Below are 19,520 nucleotides of genomic sequence, written 5' to 3'. Positions count from 1 at the left end.
AAATCTGATGAAACACCTGGCGACGCATAGCGTTTTTTTTAAAGCCGAGAAATGCGCCGTATTTGATAGCTTGCTGCGAGACCTCACACCGAGCACATCTACTGCGGGTGTGGTGCCTGTTATCGGACCCGGAGTTAGCAACATCCCCCAAAAACACGAAGAGGAGAGTCCTGGCCCCTAGCCCTGCCAGTGTAGCAGAAATGATGAGGATGATGATGCAGCAGCAGCCGTTCTTCTCTGCGTGAGTAGCTTAATGTTGTTCGTGTGTAATTTACGTTGAGTAGGCTAACCACGTGATTACATTAATGCAGGTAAGGTGAACTAGCAAACATCATCATAGCTACATGCAGCTGTCTTCTTGTTTGATGGCAGATACTCCCTTCACCCTGGCCAAAAAGGCTAAAATGACCAAAGAAAAAGTGGAAAACAGTTAAACATGAGAGGTTTTTGGACAAAGTTTGTGTTTTTTCCATTGTTTAAGCACTGCTTCCAGCCAAGAGTGATACCATATATGCCCCATAGCTGCAGAAAAGGCTAACATTGTTATCTTTTTACATAAAACCAGCTGAATATGAGAGGTTTTTGGACCAATTTTGTGTTCTCCATTCTTTAAGCACCGGTTTGAGCACCGTTTGAGCACCGGCACTGTTTCAAAAGTACCGGTTTGGCACCGGTATCGGATAAAACCTAAACGATACCCATCCCTACAAATAAACACTGAATATTTCATGTGTGACATTTGTGAGGTGGCCTTAAACACAGTCCGTCAGTCTTTTTGCTCTTGAACAGTGAAATATTAAAAACTGTCTGGAGTTTATTTGGTGATGTTCTCGTGCACGAGGCGAAAACAGCAAACAAACGTCACAGTAAATCTTTCCAGCTGATGTTAGGCATCCTCCACCTGCTGAATCCACTTCAGCCTCTTCCTGCTCATGTTCCTGTTTAGAGGCACAGTCGGCCTGTAAATGGAGAAAACTGAACACAGGAATATTTGGATTTGCTTCTTTTTCTCTGCTCATGTTCAACTTGTCTGATTCAAGCTGGGAATATTTATTAGAAACAAAGTGAATAATATTATTTTATTATCACGTTGATGCAGCACATGGTTCAGTTAGCTTTGTATAAACACGTGTTAGAAATGTTCTTCAATCAGCTCTTTTTACTCTCATTTCACAGCCAGTACTTTTTACTTTTACTTGAGTAAAGAAGTTGAATTAGTACTTGGAGTATTTTTAACAGTAGTACTTCTACTTCAGTACACACTGTGTGTACTTTTACCACCTGTGTCTGAGACCTCCTTCAGGGTCCACCTGAAGCTCTCAGTCTGCTGTGGAAAAAGGAAATCCAGGTGAGTTTCTGCTGATCACCTGAGGCCGTCATTACTGTGTGAACCCACACACCACTCCTCACTCCTCCCACCCGCTGCACACAGTCACTGAGTACAGACCGGCTGATTCCTGTAAAGGGAGAGGCAGGAAGAGGCGGAGCAACAGCTGAAAAACAAGAAGCTCAACGTCATTTTGCAGAAGTGAAAGTGTGAGAGAGCAGCAGCAGAGCTGCAGTCGAGTCCTGTTTGTCTCTAAAAGAAGATTCACTGGAGTCCATCAGGTTCCTCTCAGCAACAGTGGTGAGTGCAGCTGATCACACTTCCTGCTTCTACACAAATCTTCACTCTGTTCACTTCATCAGGACTCATCACAGTCACACTGGATCCATAGAAAGCTGCTCATGTAACCACAGATCCACTGTAGGAGCATCGAGCTGCTGCTTCAGTCTCACTGTGGCTCTGCTCAGGACTGTGGACTCAGGCTGTGCTCTGGACTTCAGACTGACTCCACACTTCCTGGTTATTCATCACTTCCTGTTCCTATTAGATTGATTCTGGATCTGATTGATCATAAGGATTACAGACGTGAAAACACCTATTTATTCTTTACTGATATAAAGCCTTTGATACTGTAAACCAGCAGATTTTGGTCAGTACTTCAAAAAGTCATTCAAACATTTTACAAAGAGAGATTATCTTACTTAGTGTATCCTGTAAGAGTCACAGATGATCCTAAATCATTCATAAAACAGTCGATATTGCACTTTATAACTTTGTGTGGAAACATAAATCTCATTATTTAAACAGATGTGGACTAAATCATCCTGATATTCCATCCATCTATCAATCCATCGATCTTCATCCGCTTTATCCGGGGCCACGGAGCGTAGGCTGCGGGGGCAGCAGCCTAAGCAGACAGGCCCAGACCTCCCTCTCCCCAGCCACCTCCTCCAGCTTATCCAGGGGAACACCAAGGCGTTCCCAGGCCAGCCGAGAGATATAATCTCTCCAGCGTGTCCTGGGTCTGCCCCGGGGCCTCCTCCCGGTGGGACATGCCTGGAACACCTCACCCAGGAGGCGCCCAGGGGGCATCCTTGTCAGATGCCCGAACCACCTCAGCTGGCTCCTTTCGATGTGGAGGAGCAGCTGCTCTACTCTGAGCCCCTCCTGGATGGCTGAACTTCTCACCCTGTCTCTAAGGGAGAGGCCAGCCACCCTTCGGAAGGAGCTCATTTCTGTCCCTTGTATCCGCGATCTCGTTCTTTCAATCACTACCCACAGCTCGTGACCATAGGTGAGGGTAGGGACGTAGATCGACTGGTAAATTGAGAGCTTCGCTTTTACACTCAGCTCCCTCTTCACCCCAATCCAATCCGGCAGGCACCAACCTCCTTGCGGCCACAGCTCAATGCAGCAGCTTCGGCAATGGAGACGCTGAACATGGTCCATTCGGACTCAATTTCCCTAGTCTCCCTCTGAATGCTGTTGAAGCTCTGCCAGAGGTGTGCGTTGAAGATCTCGGGGCCTCTGCGAGACGTTCCCAGCACACCCTCACTACGCATTTAGGCGCACCAGGTCTGTCCAGCGTCCTCCCCCGCCAACTGATCCAACTCACCACCAGGTGGTGATCAGTTGACAGCTCAGCCCCTCTCTCCACCTGAGTGTCCAGAACATATGATCGCAGGTCTGGTGATACAATTACAAAATCGATCATCGGCCTGCGGCCTAGAGCGTCCTAGTGCCACGTGCACTTATGGACACTCTTATGTTCGAACAAGGTGTTTGTTATGGCCAAACTGTGATTTGCACAGAAGTCCAATAACAATGCACTGCTCAGGTTCAGATCAGGCAGGCCATTTCTCCCAATCACGCCGCTCCAGGTCTCGCTGTCATTACCCACGTGAGCATTGAAGTCTCCCAGCAGGACAACAGAGTCTCCAGGTGGAGCACCTTCCAGCATCCCACACAGGGACTCTAAGCAGGCTGGGTACTCTGAACTGCCACTCGGCGCATAAGTGCAGATGACAGTCATGACTTGTTCCCCGACCCTAAGGCGCAGGGAACAAACCCTCTCATCCACCGGGAAAAACCCCAACGTACCGGCAGCAAGCCGAGGGGATATTAGAATACCCACCCCAGCCCGCCGCCTCTCACCAGGGGCAACTCCAGACTGAGACAGAGTCCAGCCCCTCTCCAGGAGACTGGTTCCAGAGCCCAAGCGTAGAGGTGAGCCCGACTATATCGAGCCGGTACCTCTCAACCTCACGCACTAACTCAGGCTCCTATTCCACAAGAGAGGTGACATTCCATGTTCCAATTGCCAGTCTTGGCAGCCGGGGCCTCTACTCCTGGCCACCGCCTGGCACATAATGTACCTGACCCCTATGGCGCCTCCTGCGGGTGGTGGGCCTGCGGGAGGATGGGCCCATGTCCCCTTTTCGGGCTGTGCCCAGACGCTCGCCATTGGGCACCCTCCCCGGGCCTGGCTCCAGGGAATCGCTCTTTGTCGGGTCCCTCACCCAGGACCAATTTGCCATGCGAGACTATCTATCTATCTATCTATCTATCTATCTATCTATCTATCTATCTATCTATCTATCTATCTATCTATCTATCTACCTACCAGGGGGCAAAAGCCCCCACACAACATAGTCCCTGGGATCCCTGGGACACACAAACCCCTCCGCCACGATAAGATAGCGATTCACGGAGAGGATCCTGATAATTGAGGCTTTAAATATGTCAGAGTTCCACACATCAGCTGTGATATTCAAGCTGACCTGGATCAAACATGTCATCAGACACAAACATAGATGATGCTGTTTAATCCCAAAGCTTATTTAAACAAACTGGAGGACAGAATTCCTCCTTAAATGGGATTTTGATCAAATCCACTGATCTCGTTTTCACACACAGGCTTTATCATGGTGGCTTCTTCTCTACTAACATCAATCTTTGATTTGGACAAACAAATATGTGAAACACAAAAATAAATCAATGTTTTCTGAGGATCCAGAATAACATGAATGATGTATCCCAGCGAGTGACTGGAAAAGTTCATCTTCTTCCACATCCTGAGTTTGTGAGGATGTTCCAGTATCTGTGAGAGAAAACAGGACAGTTTTTACTGACGCACAAATGGACCAAATATACAGACACCTCTGAATAAACATGTTCTCATCAATGCCATTAAAATACTGGATCAACAGTTAATAACACATTTCTGAGGTTTGTGATTCATCGTCCTCCTCACTGTCAGCTCTACTGGAACAGTCACTGTTTAATATTAATGGCTCGTTGATCTGGACGTACAATAAGAAGTATTCAGTCACCAACAAGGTCGAAGTTTACTTCACAGTGATTGATGGAAAATATCCAACAAACTGATTTATTCAAGTATACAAATGATCTGGATAAATCTTGGACCTTCTGTAAAACAGTCAGAGAAACAATTTCACATCTTTGTAACGACTGTATTTATCTTCATCCCCAAACGTTGATCCTGTCCATCTGGACGCTGCACTGTACAGCAGACACTACGATGTTAGGTTTGTGTTTGGATGAACCAGTTTGTGTCTGAGTGTGTTGCTGGGTCTCCACCAGTTACTCTGAGAACTGAAGAAGCTTCTCTGATGAAACGTCTTCAAGAAACTCAAAGAAGTCCAGACGCTTTTCTCTCCAAGCTCCTCAGACTACTGACGCTTGTTTCTCTCTTTGTAAAAATGAAATTTAAAGTGAATTTTGAATCAAATGTTTCTCTTCTTTCTCCCTCAGAGTGCAGACATGTCTGCTGCCAGCAATCTGCGATCTGAAGATCAGTTTCTGTGCTCCATCTGTCTGGATGTGTTCACTGATCCAGTCTCTACACCATGTGGACACAACTTCTGCAAAACCTGCATCAGTCAGCACTGGGACATGAATGTCATCTGTCAGTGTCCCATGTGTAAAGAGACTTTCTACACTCGACCTCAGCTGAGGGTCAACACCTTCATCTCTGAGATGGTTGCTCAGTTCAGACGTGAAGCTCAGCAGAAAGCCAGCAGCAGCAGCTCAGAGCAACAAGCTGCCAAACCAGGAGAAGTTCCCTGTGACGTCTGCACTGGAACCAGACTGAAGGCCCTGAAGTCCTGCCTGGTGTGTCAGACCTCCTACTGTCAGACTCACCTGGAGCCTCATCTGACACTGAAAGGTCTGAAAAGACATCAGCTGGTTGATGCTGTGGAGAACCTGGAAGGCAGGATGTGCACGAAGCACGATAAACTCCTGGAGCTGTTCTGTAAGACCGACCAGACATGTGTCTGCGTGCTCTGCCCTGTTTTAGACCACAAGAACCACGAGTTTGTTCCTCTGAGAGAAGAATATGAAGGAAAGAAGGCAGAGCTGGAGAAGACAGAGGCTGAGATTCAGCAGATGATCCAGAAGAGACGACTGAAGATTCAGGAGATCACAGAGTCGGTGAAGATGAGTAAAGATGCTGCAGACAGACAGAAAGCAGAAGGTGTTCAGGTCCTCACGGCTCTGATGGAGTTTGTTGAGAGACGCCTGAAGGAGCTCATGAAGGAGATCGAAGACAAACAGGAAGCTACAGAGAAACAGGCTGAAGGTCTCATCAAAGATCTGGAACAGGAAATCTCTGAGCTGATGGAGAGAAACTCTGAGGTGGAGCAGCTCTCACGCTCTGAAGACCACCTCCACCTCCTCCAAAGCTTCTCCTCCCTGAAAGCTGCTCCACCCAGCAAGGACTGGACAGAGGTCAGAGTCTGTCCACCATCATATGAGGGGACTGTGGGGAGAGCTGTGGCTCAGCTGGAGGAGACAGTCTGGAAACCCATGAAGAAGAAGCTGTTAGAGGCTGAGCTGCAGAGGGTGCAGCAGCATGAGGTGGATGTGACTCTGGATCCTGATACAGCTCATCCTGACCTCATCCTGTCTGATGATGGAAAACAAGTGTATGATACTGATGTGGAGAAGAAACTTCCAGACAACCCAGAGAGATTTTCTTACTATGGTATTGTTTTAGGAGAGCAGAGTTTCTCTTCAGGCAGATTTTACTTTGAGGTTCAGGTTAAAGGAAAGACTGACTGGAATTTAGGAGTGGCCACAGAGTCGATCAACAGGAAGGGACAAATCCCACTGAGACCTCAGGATGGTTTCTGGACTGTGATGCTGAGAAATGGAAATGAGTACAGTGCTTGTGCTGGTCCTTCAGTCCCCGTCTGTCTTCATCCTGGTCCTGAGAAGGTGGGGGTGTTTGTGGATTATCAGGAGGGTCTGGTCTCCTTTTATGATGTAGGTGCTGCAGCTCTGATCTACTCCTTTACTGGCTGCTCCTTCACTCACAAACTCCACCCATACTTCGGTCCCTGTATGAATGATGGAGGTAAAAACTCTGCACCTCTGATCATCTGTCCTGTCAATCAAACTGATCAACGACTGATTTAATTGGATGAATGATTGATTTTTCTTGAAGGGAACAAATGAACATATTGAGTGTAAATCCTCTACAGTCTCCATGTTTCTATAGAATCTGATCATCAGGACTCTGATTCACACTTTGATTCTCATGGAGTTTGATTTGAACAGAAGAAAAGTTGAATCAGGAAATGTTCCCACTGATGGAGACTCGAGCTGAAGAGCAAATATCAGAGAACAAATGTCCAAAAGCTTCATTTCCAATAAAGTTTGTTCAATGCTTTGAGTGAATCCAGACTCATGTGTGGCTGTTATACGGAGCATCAGAGTCCAGCTGAGTTATGTTGGATACAAACTGCTTATTTTGGCTCTGTGAGGAGTTTTGTTCACTGAAAACTGATGAGACGGATAATATTCAAAGAACTCTGTAGAGATTCATGCATCCATGTTCTCCACCTGCAGGTGTGGAGGAGAAAGGTGGAGCACAGACTGCTGCATCCTTCCAGTCACATCATTTTGATGATTATATTTGCATGTTGTGATGATTTGGGTTAAAGACAAACAGAGTTGAACGGCTGCAGTCACAGCATGAAGACGATGCTGAAGATAAGATAAGATAAGATAAGATCCCTTTATTAGTCCCACAAGGGGAAATTTCAGAGGGGAAATTTCAGAGGGGAAATAAGGCTGCCGACCTATTGCACGCAATGGCGGCGCTATCTTACCCTCCGACCATACATACATTACACAAACATCACATGGGGAAGACAGGTCAGAGAGGTATAACAATGTAAAATGCACCACATGAGGAAAGATAAGGAGAAAAAAATAACTCCCCCCAGACTGAGCTCCAACAGGGAGATCAGTTTGAGAACAGAAAAAAACACCTCTGCACATGAAAAAACTCTTAATACACCAAAGAAACACATGACAAGTAACAAGGGTGGGTAAAGGGTGAGAGACAGCCGAATTAGACAGTACATCTAGGCCTGCAGCCTGTGCGCTGGTCTCCTTGATACACCGTCAGCATCGGAAGGGAATAAACATCGAAGGCGTTTGGAGGGGGGATGAGTGTATATCTGCATGTGTATACATGTCTCTCTGTGTGTGTGTGTGTCCATAGTTCAGCTGAGACAGTGTCCTCCTCCCTGCCAGGCGAAGTAAACAGTCTTCCAGCCAACCCAGGTGGCCTTGTAGGGAATGGGAAGGAACAGACTCAACACAGTCGTTATCAGGGTGTTGTTGTTCAGCTCTGGCCTTGCAGCTGGTGCCAAAGGGGTCTCCGCATGAAGTGATGGTGCTTTTTACTTTAGTGCGAACAGCTCATATGAATTTCAAAGCAGTTCTACAGTCTGACACTGGTCTCTCAATCTCCCTTTGGAGAGCCGCGAGCTTCGCCATGATGTGATCCGATTTCCACTCAGAGGTCTTATTCTGAGTGTTCATGGCAGTCTCAAGCTGACGGGTGGCCTGGATTGCAGCCATTCAAAGACCAAATATAACGTCCCGGAACACTCCAGCTCACATATTAGTCTGCTACAAGCATTTCCACAAAGGTCAGTCTTCTGTTGTAGTTATTACGTAATTTATCACAACATGATTGATGATGTAGGTTACAAATAAGTCTTATATTGATTTGAATTGAATTCGTTGCTATGCTGCTTTGTTCACTGTGGCTTTGCGGGCTAATGTTTGTTGTGTTTTGTAGGAAAACCAGAAACAAAATGCAGGAATGTGATCCAGACTGGGCCCCTCTATCAACCTGGGTCATACCGAGTTTAAAGCTGCTACCACAGAGAGATTTGATCGGTTAAGAGAGAGAGCGAGACCAAAACAGCCACTAAACGTTTGCATATATGTGCCCAAGTGTTGTACTGAAGCAAGCAAGTCATGAATAACTGTTTTCCAGTATGTTGTTTTGCAACCTTTTTCTTTTTTTTGTTGCATTGTTGATTTGTTTTTCACGAAGCAGCTAATAAAGCTGATGGAATACAATTTTGCCTCTTTCTTGTAAGATTCTATAATAGAATGAAACAATGATGCCAGTTATAAATAAAGACAATAATTGAATGAAAAACACTCATTTTATTTCTATTAGATCTGAAAATGTGTAACACTACAACCTAACAACAAATAGATGCGTTGGCCTGTACAGAAGATAAAGGAAAAAGAATTAACAACAGCTGTGAGATGGAATAGTCCAAATCACCAAAGTAAACTTGACCTGGGCTTGTTGCAGGATCTGAAGTTACAAAACATCTTGTGAATGTATGAACTCACACTTAGGACCATATAATAATAAATATGTGTGTGATGAAAGTTGTGCAGCAGGCTAACGTCCTTACTCCACTCTGTATGCTCTGACACTTTCACTCCTTCGAGTTTTTCCTCCTACTTTTTTTTTGCCTTTTTGTCACGTCTGTCTTTGTACGGAGCTGCCGTGTTCTCCGTCGTTTTGTACAGAACTGTTTTTGGGGCAAATAAAATGTAAGTAGGGATTAAAACCACAGAATTAATGATTACTGGTGCTGGAAATGCTAGCGCTTGATGCAGTGTTTTGATTTTGTTGCCACGGGTACCCACAAAGCAATGCGCGAAAGTCACGTGGTCTGTCAATCTCAAGTCCCATCAGGTGTATTTGGAAAAGTGTCTGCTGAATTTCTGCTAAAACATCTGCTCTACCTTCTGAATGACTGTGCTGTAGACTGACCGATGATGAACTTGAATCTGAACAAATGACTGCATGTAATGGCCTCATGTCTTCTACCCACTGAACAGCTAATAATATTGCGAGCTTTTCCCCAGTGTATACGGAAAGTCCATCACTAATCCTTTTACCTATTTCCACCGAAAACTGGGACCACAACTGCTACACCGGTTTGACCGGCTGTGTTCTTTGAGGCGTCTGTATATATTTGAACATAACTATAATATTGGACAATGTAAGCCTGAACTGTATGAGAGTTTCAAATAAATGCCTCATCCTTATTCTTCTTGTCCAACAATGTTAAGTCTACTTTAGCATCAGGAAGTATCCATGGAGGTATTGCTGGTAACGGCACTCTGTCACTAATGTTTAACTGATTTAAATTATGCTGGTTGTCTTCCCACAATCCATCCAAAGCTCTCACAATGACAATAAATAAATAAATACTAATACTAAATACTAAGCGTTGGAGGTGGCGTTGGATCCGGGGTAGGGCGGGTGATGCGTCAGTGAGTGCTTATCAGTATATGTGTGTGTGTGCGTGTCCATAGTTCAGCTGAGACAGTGTCCTTCGCCCTGCCAGGCTAAGTAAACAGTCTTCCAGCCAACCCAGGTGGCCTTGCATGGAATGGGAAGGAAGAGACTCAACACAGTCGTTATCAGGGTGTTGTTGTTCAGCTCCGGCCTTGCAGCTGGCGCCGAAGGGGTATCTGCATGAAGTGATGGTGCTTTTTACTTTAGTGTGAACAGCTCATATGAATTTCAAAGCAGTTCTACAGTCCAACACTGGTCTCTCAATCTCCCGTTGGAGAGCCGCGAGCTTCGCCATACTTGCGTTCTGTGACGTTGTCATTTCTTGTGCTCAAGGAGTCAATTTCTGAGAACTCACGGCAGTGTGCCTCCCCGAGATGTCATCCAATTTGCGCCCAGAGACTTTATTCTGAGCGAGTCCTTCCGAGATGTATCCAGTCTGCAGTCAGAGATCTTATTCTGAGTATTCACAGCAGCCGTAGCCTCTCCAAGATCTTATCTGTGCTGACTCAATGAGCCCATTTTGAGAAACTCACGCCTCTCCCATCGTTCCAATCCCAGCGGGCAGCCTTGTGGGGGTTTGAACAGCCGGTTCCATTTTCTTAATTCTTCGATAAGTCAGGGCCAAGCCAGCTCCAATCAGCCAGAACCCTGTTACCATGGTTCCGAATAGGTAGATATCTTCAGCACTCAGGCTCACCCAAGCCCAGACTTCTTGTTGAGAAAGGGGTGTCAGTTGCATTTAGGGACCAGTTGATCCAATCCATAATTCCTCTTTTAGGTTTTAGAGAACAGACTGTGAGAGAATGTTCCAGGGAAAAATAATAAAAAACACAAGACAAGGACACAAGAGGCTAAGCAGGGAAGATAAGGGAGAGGAGGAAAAGTGCGTCCACCTCCTCCGAGAGCCAAAGAAGAAGAGAGAAGTAAAGCAAGTGTGTAAGTTCATCTCTGAATGTTTGTAAACTTTAAACTTAACAACAGATATAAGGAGCAACTGCCTCCCTCCCTCTCCTGCTACTACTTTAATCGTTAAACTGATCAATGATCAGCTGATCGCCTTTTCTGTTGCGAGTCCGTCTCTCTTGTTTGTTTTTGGCCCACTTTGCACCAGAAAGAGGAAACCAGCGGCTGAACAACAGCAGCACGTTTAAGCTTGATAAGCTGTTGTTAGAATGTATTTAATATTACTTTCTACACCAGGATCTTTTTCTACAGCTGACGGCTGGTAACTGTGCAGGGGTGGATCTAGCAAAGTTTAGCCAGGGGGGCCAATAGGGCATGAACAGGGAAAAGGGGGCACAAAGACATACTTTTCTTTCTTATTCTCATTTAAAATGTGTAGCTTTTAATAAATAATTATCTGAATCTTACACCCAAAATTTTAATCTGATGTAAAATGTATAGAAGTCCATTACTGTATATAGTAACTGTTAAGTCTAATATACCCTAGTAAGCTATAGTAATTCTTCCTTTGGGAAGGTACCATCTGTGCAGTCTGCAGTTCTGTTGAAGAAAGATGTTGAATCTATTTAATTATTCTTGAAAAATAAATTATTTCTGTGCATTTTTTTTTCCACACTGCATCAATATAAAGTTGATTACGTCGATTAAGCATCATGAGGTGGAGGGTGAGGGGTGGTTCCCTTTTTTTTTGGGAGCTTGCAACCCTATTAGTTAGGTTGCTTACTCTTTAAAATACCAGAATAGGGCTTTAGCTTTAGTGTTTGTTTTTTTCTGCTTGAACTTGAGTATGTACTTATACAAAATGCAGCAAGATATAAAAAAAAAACAAGCAAAAAAAAAAACAGTTTTATTGATTAAAAACACTATATCGGATTCATATCGGTATCGGCCGATATCCAAATTTATGATATCGGTATCGGACATAAAAAAGTGGTATCGTGCCATCTCTAGTTTGAACTCAAACCTCAGTCGTTTCTATAGTGAACCAAGCAGCCAGTGAAAGTGAAAGTGAGAGAGTTCAAAGACACTCAGTGATTGTTTACACCACCTCCATCCACCCACCTGCTTACATAGGCTTTATATCAAATGTTCTGGGTGGTTATTACAAAGTTAACTCTAAAAAAAACATCTTTTTAAACTGAAACTTTTAAATTTTTCTCATAAATATCAGGAGAAGCAGACAGAGGACGGTGAGAACTAGCCTCTGATATGAGGATCTGTTGGTATATGAAGAGCTCAGAATGTTTCTTCAGTGATTGAGTTACAGAGCTTGCAGTGTTTGAGGTTTTAGTCCAGGTATACCTGAGATGTTAGAACAGTTTTGTTAAAGGAACAGAAATACGGAGAAGCAGAGACCTGAGTGTGACCATGAAAACAGGATTAAGACCTACTGGTTACACAGCAGGGGAGATGATGGAGGATCAACCTCACTGACATCTGTCTTATTGTTCTGTTCTCAGATTACCCAGTGGAGATGGTGGAGGTGGCACAGGGGGAGAAGTCTGTCCTGCTGCCCTTTAAAATTAATGAAGAAGATGATGTTCCTCAGGACGTCAAAGTGGAGTGGAAACACCAAAACATGACGGTCCATGTGTATCAGAACAATGAACACCAGCATCGCTTACAGGACCAGGATCACAGAGACCACAGAGATGAATGAAGATCCTCTGAGAACTAAAGACTTCAGTCTGAAGCTGAAAGACCTTCAACTTAGTGGCCATGGTGACACATGCTGCTACAGAAATCAGTGACTCTCAGTGTCAGAGGTGAGTGTAACAGCTGTTGGTCTCTATATTCAAGTAGAGATAATAGAAATAATAGAAAGCTCTGAGGGATCCTCCATGAGTGATGGCACTGTTGATTGGTCACTACACGCTGATCTCTAATCTGGAACATAACCAGCTCTAGAGCAGGTTAGGTCTACAGCATCTGTTACCATGGCGATTTATCCCAGTAAGAAGTGAACACCTCCATCGTACAGTAATCCCAGAGTGGAGCCTGAAGTTACCTGGATAACAAGGATGGACAAATGCTTTTACAGAAATCAGTGACTCTCAGTGTCAGAGGTGAGTGTAACAGATGGTTTTTTTATTCATTTATGAGCGGTCATTTCCTGTGTAGCAGCAGTATGCCCTTGCTTTGAAGTAATTTACCAGGAGCCACTGTGCGAGACATTAAGGTAAAAAGGTACTCAAATTCTTACAAAGCTGCATGGTATCACAAAAGTGATTGTACAATCAAATACATCTGCATAGAGAATCAGAATTACTCACAAAAGACTTTGAACACTTACTCTTCTGGCTAAAGAGACATGTGGAACACATTTTTGTGAATAACTCAATTGGCCTTATTTAAGGTCTGGGCAAAAATCACCTCCACGGGAGAGTTCTAAGAATAAAACCACTGCTGACCAAGAACACCACAAAGGCTCATCTCACATTTGCCATAAAACATGTAGTTTATCCCCGAGGTAACGAACGCCAGGACTGCCATAATGAATCAATTAAATACACCATATTTAATTACATAAATATTTACAACACATGTAATTAATTAATTATTGACACATTTGATTAATTATTGACATATTTAATTAATTAATAACACATTTAAATAATTATTGACAGTTTTAATTAATTATTTAATGATTTATTTATTTAAGTACTTGTACTTGATTATGCCCCGGAGATACAACGAAGAAGAAAAGAATATGCGGCAGCGAAGAAGGTGCTTAAGGGCTTCCTCTCTTTGCTCTTTAAATGCTTTGCTTCTTTTATTGATTTTTATGCTGATTTTTTCTCTTTTTTGCGTATGAGCTTACCTGCGATAGCTTCTGGACACTTATAGATCATCAGGACTAAAGTGTTCTTAACAGAAACAGCAACATTTTTATAGTTACCTTATCCTCTACGCAGGCATCTGTTTAAAGCAAATGGATTTAATTTTAACAAGTCAGGGGTGAAACTGTTCACCTCCAACTTGTTTTATTCCATACGTCATCCATCTGTGCTTGGTGCCAAGGCTGAGATAAACGAGGAGTTATCTCATAAAGAGGAACAAACAGTACTCCAAGAACAGACAAAGCCCAGCAGAAACCTTGAGGAGGAGCTCCATCTGCCCCCACCCGGGAAGAGCCTCAGAAAGGAGAGACATCTGAGGCAAGAAGAGGCAAGAAGAGGGGTCCCTATTTGCCTCCAACTCTCTCAACAACACCAACGACCAGGACCAGGATCTTCCCCAGTCCCCCAAACCCCTGACAGGCCATCACCCTCCTCCCCCTCCCTTTCTCCCTCCTCCCCACACCTGAAATTCACTGAAGAGATGATGGAGCGGGTCAATGCTGGGCTCAGATCTACCCCCCGTCCCAATCCCTTTTTGTCCCCCATAAACCCCCCACCAGAGCGGCCAAAGGTTCGCCACCGAGCCCCACCCTCAACAGAGCAATCGAAGTCACACTGCCCAGCCTCGCCCCCCCTTAGTTCCTCCTTACCACCTTCATGCTCTGTCTCCACAGTCTGATGCGTGATGTGTGGAGGGTCCGGGCTGCGAGGATTATGGCAGTGGTGACTTTTCCCAGGAGAAGCTGGGACCCTGTTTACTAGAAGGTTTTAAAATTTCTGTACTTTTAGGTGACAGGAGACATGTGGCCTGGTCAAAACACAGAGAGCTGCACTCTAAAAGATCTTTAAACATAGTAAACATACCTTGTGTGCCACAGACTGCTCCCAAACACGAGGGGACAAGTAATGCCTCTAAAACACTTAAGTTGGCTTTATTAAACATTAGATCTCTAGCTGGGAAAACGTTTTTAATTAATGATTTAATCACTGAGCACAGCCTTGATTTTATGTTTTTAACTGAAACTTGGTTGGACCAAAGTAACAGTGGAGCTGTTCTCATCGAGACGACCCCTCCTAACTACAGTTTTATCAGTGAGGCCAGGGTGAGCAGGAGAGGAGGAGGGGTTGCTGTCTTATTTAATGAATCATTTCAATGTAAGCAGCTATCTCCTGGAAGTTTTCAGTCTTTTGAATATGTGGCTTTACAGCTGAAGGCCCCATCCAAAGTTGTGTTTCTTAATGTTTACAGGCCTCCCAAATACTGCACAGACTTTTTTAATGACCTCAGTGAACTGCTGTCTGTGATCTGTGTTGATTTTGACTGTGTAATTATTGTTGGGGATTTTAACATTCATGTGGACAACCCTCAGGACAAAGGGACTAAAGACCTGAGTAACACTCTGGGCAACTTTGGGCTGACTCAGCATGTAACAGAGGCCACACATAATAGAGGACACACTCTTGACCTACTGATCTCCAAAGGCCTGAGCATTTCAAAGGTTACTGTGTCTGATGTGGGCCTGTCTGATCATTACTGTGTTTTCTTTGAAAGTAAAATCTCAGCCCACACAAATATATCAACAACAGTGATCACAAAACGGTGTATAACTGAACACAGTAGTGCAATTTTTAACCAGGTCTTCCCATTAACACCTGACCTGCCCAGAGGGTCAGTCAATGAGCTCGTCAATAGCTTCAATGCTAACATGTTAAATGTAATGGACACTATTGCTCCCATTAAGGTGAAGGTTATCTCTGGAAGGAAAAAGTCTCCATGGAGAAACTCCACACTGGTGAAAAATGAAAAAAGAGAGTGTAGGAAAGCTGAGCGCAGATGGAGAAAAACAAACCTCCAGGTTCATTATGACATTTATAAAGAGAAACTTCACAATTATAATTTACAACTGAGGAGTGCAAGGAGGTCCTACTTCTCTGACATCATCACTAAAAACAGCCATAATGCTCGGGTCTTATTTTCTACAGTTGACAGGCTAACAAACCCTCCTGTGTCAGTGGCAGCTGAACTTCATTCGACCATGGCCTGCAATGACTTTGCCAAATTCTTCACAGACAAAATCCAAAAGATTAGACAAGCAATTGGTACATCAACAGCAGATCCAGACTATGTACTGTGTCCACCAAAAAACTGTTTAAACACCATGAAACAGTTTCACCCGATTAACAGCAAAGACCTGGAGGACATCTTAGGTCAACTGAACTCCTCCTCCTGCTGTTTAGATGTCCTGCCAACAAGTTTTTTCAAAAAGGTCTCAAAGACTTTAGAGTCAGACCTGTTACAGATCGTCAACTTTTCTTTATTATCAGGTGTGTTTCCAGAATCACTAAAAACTGCTGTAATCAAACCTATACTGAAAAAGGACAATCTTGACAAGACACAAATGAACAACTACAGGCCGATCTCAAATCTCCCATTTTTAAGTAAGATCATTGAAAAAGCAGTTTCTCAACAGCTCAGTTACTTCTTAAAACAGAATAACTGCTACGATGCCTTCCAGTCAGGTTTTAGACAGAACCACAGCACTGAAACCGCTCTGACCAAAGTGTTTAATGACATATGTCTGAACACAGACAGTGGAACAATGTCAGTCCTAGTTTTACTGGATCTCAGTGCAGCGTTTGATACAGTTGACCACAACATATTACTCAAACGACTGGAGAACTGGGCAGGTCTTTCAGGAACTGTACTAAACTGGTTCAAAACATACTTAGAAAACAGGAAATACTTTGTATCAATAGGTAACTTCACATCTGAGCAGACAAGTATCACATGTGGAGTTCCCCAAGGTTCCATCTTGGGACCCCCTCTGTTTAACATTTACATGCTCCCACTGGCACAGATTATAAACAACAACAAAATAAACTATCACAGCTATGCAGATGACACACAAATATATATCACAATGTCACCAGGAGACCGAGGCCCTGTACAGGCTCTTGGTAAATGCATTGAGGAAATTAATGACTGGTTGTGCCACAATTTTCTCCAGCTAAACAAAAACAAAACTGAGGTAATAGTCTTTGGCGCCAAAGAAAAACGATTACAGGTCACCAGAGAACTTCAATCTATACACCTAAAAACCACAAACCAGGCGAGAAATTTGGGTGTAGTGATGGATGCAGACCTAAACTTAGAAAAACACATTAAGACAATAACAAAGTCAGCTTACTATCACCTCAAGAATATTTCAAGGATCAAAGATCTGATGTCTCAACAGGACCTGGAAAAACTAGTCCATGCATTCATCTTTAGTAGGCTTGATTACTGTAACAGCATCTTTACAGGTCTACCTAAAAAATCAGTCAGACAACTACAGCTCATTCAGAACTCTGCTGCTTGAGTCCTCACTAAGACCAAAAAAGTGGACCACATCAGTCCAGCTCTGAGGTCTTTACACTGGCTGCCTGTCCGTCAGAAGATAGACTTTAAAGTTCTGATGCTGGTCTATAAAGCTCTGAATGGTTTAGGACCAAAATACATCAATGACCTCCTGACCCAGTATGAACCTTCCAGATCCCTCAGGTCATCTGGATCCGGTCTTTTATCAGTTCCCAGAGTCAGAACCAGACACGGAGAAGCTGCATTAAGCTTTTATGCTCCTTTATGCTCCACCGAGGGCCCGGTGGCGCCAGTGTCCGGCAGCCTCGCCTCTGTCAGTGCGTCCCAGGGCGGCTGTGGCTACAATGTAGCTGCCATCACCAGTGTGTGAATGGGTGTGTGAATGGGTGGATGACAGGTTGTGTAAAGCGCTTTGGGGTTCTTAGGGACTAGAAAAGCGCTATACAAATACAGGCCATTTATATCTGGAACAAACTCCCAGAAAGCCTCAGATTAGCTGAAACACTCAGTTTATTTAAATCCAGGTTGAAGACTCACCTGTTCTCAGCTGCATTTGAATAAAACAGCAAATCCGCACTTTTAAGCTTAAATTTTAAATTTAAATTTTAACTACTGATTTTATCTACTGTTCTGATTTTTATCTACTGTTTTTTTAAATCAATTTTAAATCGTTCTTTTTATTTGTTTTTGTTTTTTAATGTCTCTGTAAAGCACTTTGAATCACCTTGTTGTTTAATTGTGCTATATAAATAAACTTGCTTTGCCTTGCCTTATTGTATATGCACCTGATTGTTGTTGGAACACTTTAAAGTATTTGTACAGATAATACCTGAGTTTACTTTTGCTTCATTTCATGTAAAGCTTGTATAGATTTGGTGTTTGGAAAGATCTTGGACATGAACAGTTTCTCTAAGTTCTAAAAATGATTCATTAAACATGTTTGTGGCTTTCACAGTAAAAATCAGACTTTTCTACTGTCAGCTGGGAGGACTTCAGTGAGCCTCCAAACATGGCTGCTGCTTAGTTTTCCACACATCTGTACACATCTGTATGTTTCAGCTTTGTCCTTCAGTCACAACATGGTTCATCTTCATCTTAACTTCCTGCTTCTATCATGGTTAAAGCTGATGAATTCTCCGGACATCAAACACTGATGGTGTTACTGGAGCTGAGTGAAGTTTGATGGCTTTATTATCCACATTGTGACACATGGCAGCTGTCAGAGCAGAACACAGGAAGTCAGCAGGTGTGTTTCAATTCAGCCTCTGCTTCCTCTGAAGGTCCATGACATCACAGCGAGGCCACGAATGCCGTCCAGACTCCCAGGCTCCCACAAATGTGTCCTCCTTCTCCCTGGATTTGAAGGACAGGTAGGCCCACCCTATCCCAAGATGCATTGCAGCATAGTGGTGGAATATATATTACGGTCCAGAGATGGAGCAGCGCTCTCTCTGAGTCTCTGAGGCTGTTTTCTGTTTGAGTCTGGCTTCAGTCTAATTTAGCAGCTGTGACATCAGAGATTGTAGGGGAGGAACAGCCACGCCCACAGGTGAGTTTCCCACCCAGAAACAGAGTGTGGACATCACCTCTGTCTGCGCTGTGTTGGTCACAAGCTTTGTTCTGGGCTTTTAAGTGGAGGCTGGAGCTTGTGAGTGATGGAGGCTGAGAGCTGTGTTTGCACATGCTCAGTGTGACAGGATGTTGGCTGCTGTGTTTGCACATGCTCAGTGTGACAGGATGTTGGCTGCTGTGAAAGCTGAATGCTCTCTGGTAGTGATGATATACATTAGGATGACTGTGCTAGCTCTCTGTCAGAGTACCAGGGCCTCACTTTGACCACATGACTCTCAGTACACAGCATGATGTGCGCTGTAAACAGGAAGCAGAGGAGCAGGACTGAGGTAAACCTCTGAGGGGTCAAACTGAGACTGAGCTCCAGATGTTTCCACATGTTTCTGCTCTGCATGTGTTTGATGATTATTTCAGGTATAGATGATGGAATATGACCAGTCTGATGTCAGCCTGCTTCTCTGACAGCGCCTCGCCTCTCTGTGCTGCCCCCTGCTGGCTCTGATCATAACTGACTGAGTCCTTGCTGCCACTTTATTAGGTACAGCTTGCTAACACAGGCTCAGACCTGCTTTGCCTTCAGAGCTGCTTTAAATCTTCATGGCTCAGATTCAGCAAGGTGCTGGAAACATCCCTCAGAGTCATGTGATCAGTAAAGTGCATCCACATAAACAGGATATATAATAATAATAATAATAATAATAATAACAATAATAATAATAATAATAATAATAATAATAATAATCAAATGCTGATTTTTTCAGCCCTTTGTCTGGGTGCTGATCCAGCTGTGTGTGTTTGTGATGACAT

The 19,520-nt window shown here is 43.9% G+C and overlaps 1 protein-coding gene across 1 annotated transcript; it reads left to right on the top strand.

Annotated features, from left to right (window-relative positions):
* The first annotated feature begins 1,373 nt into the window (after positions 1–1,373).
* On the top strand, positions 1,374–7,030 carry LOC112431220 (E3 ubiquitin-protein ligase TRIM21). The gene is made up of 2 exons (XM_076882316.1): positions 1,374–1,627; positions 5,102–7,030. The coding sequence occupies exon 2, from the start codon at positions 5,111–5,113 to the stop codon at positions 6,767–6,769; it is 1,659 nt and encodes a 552-aa protein (XP_076738431.1). The 5' UTR covers positions 1,374–1,627; positions 5,102–5,110; the 3' UTR covers positions 6,770–7,030.
* Positions 7,031–19,520: the final 12,490 nt, after the last annotated feature.

Source organism: Maylandia zebra, linkage group LG3 (assembly GCF_041146795.1).
Source record: "Maylandia zebra isolate NMK-2024a linkage group LG3, Mzebra_GT3a, whole genome shotgun sequence".
Classification (NCBI taxonomy): domain Eukaryota; kingdom Metazoa; phylum Chordata; class Actinopteri; order Cichliformes; family Cichlidae; genus Maylandia; species Maylandia zebra.
This window is presented reverse-complemented; position numbering and strand designations above follow the sequence as displayed.

Excerpts from the sequence above, each read along its gene's own strand:
- LOC112431220 (XM_076882316.1), top strand. The coding sequence starts at position 5,111 with ATGTCTGCTGCCAGCAATCTGCGATCTGAAGATCAGTTTCTGTGCTCC.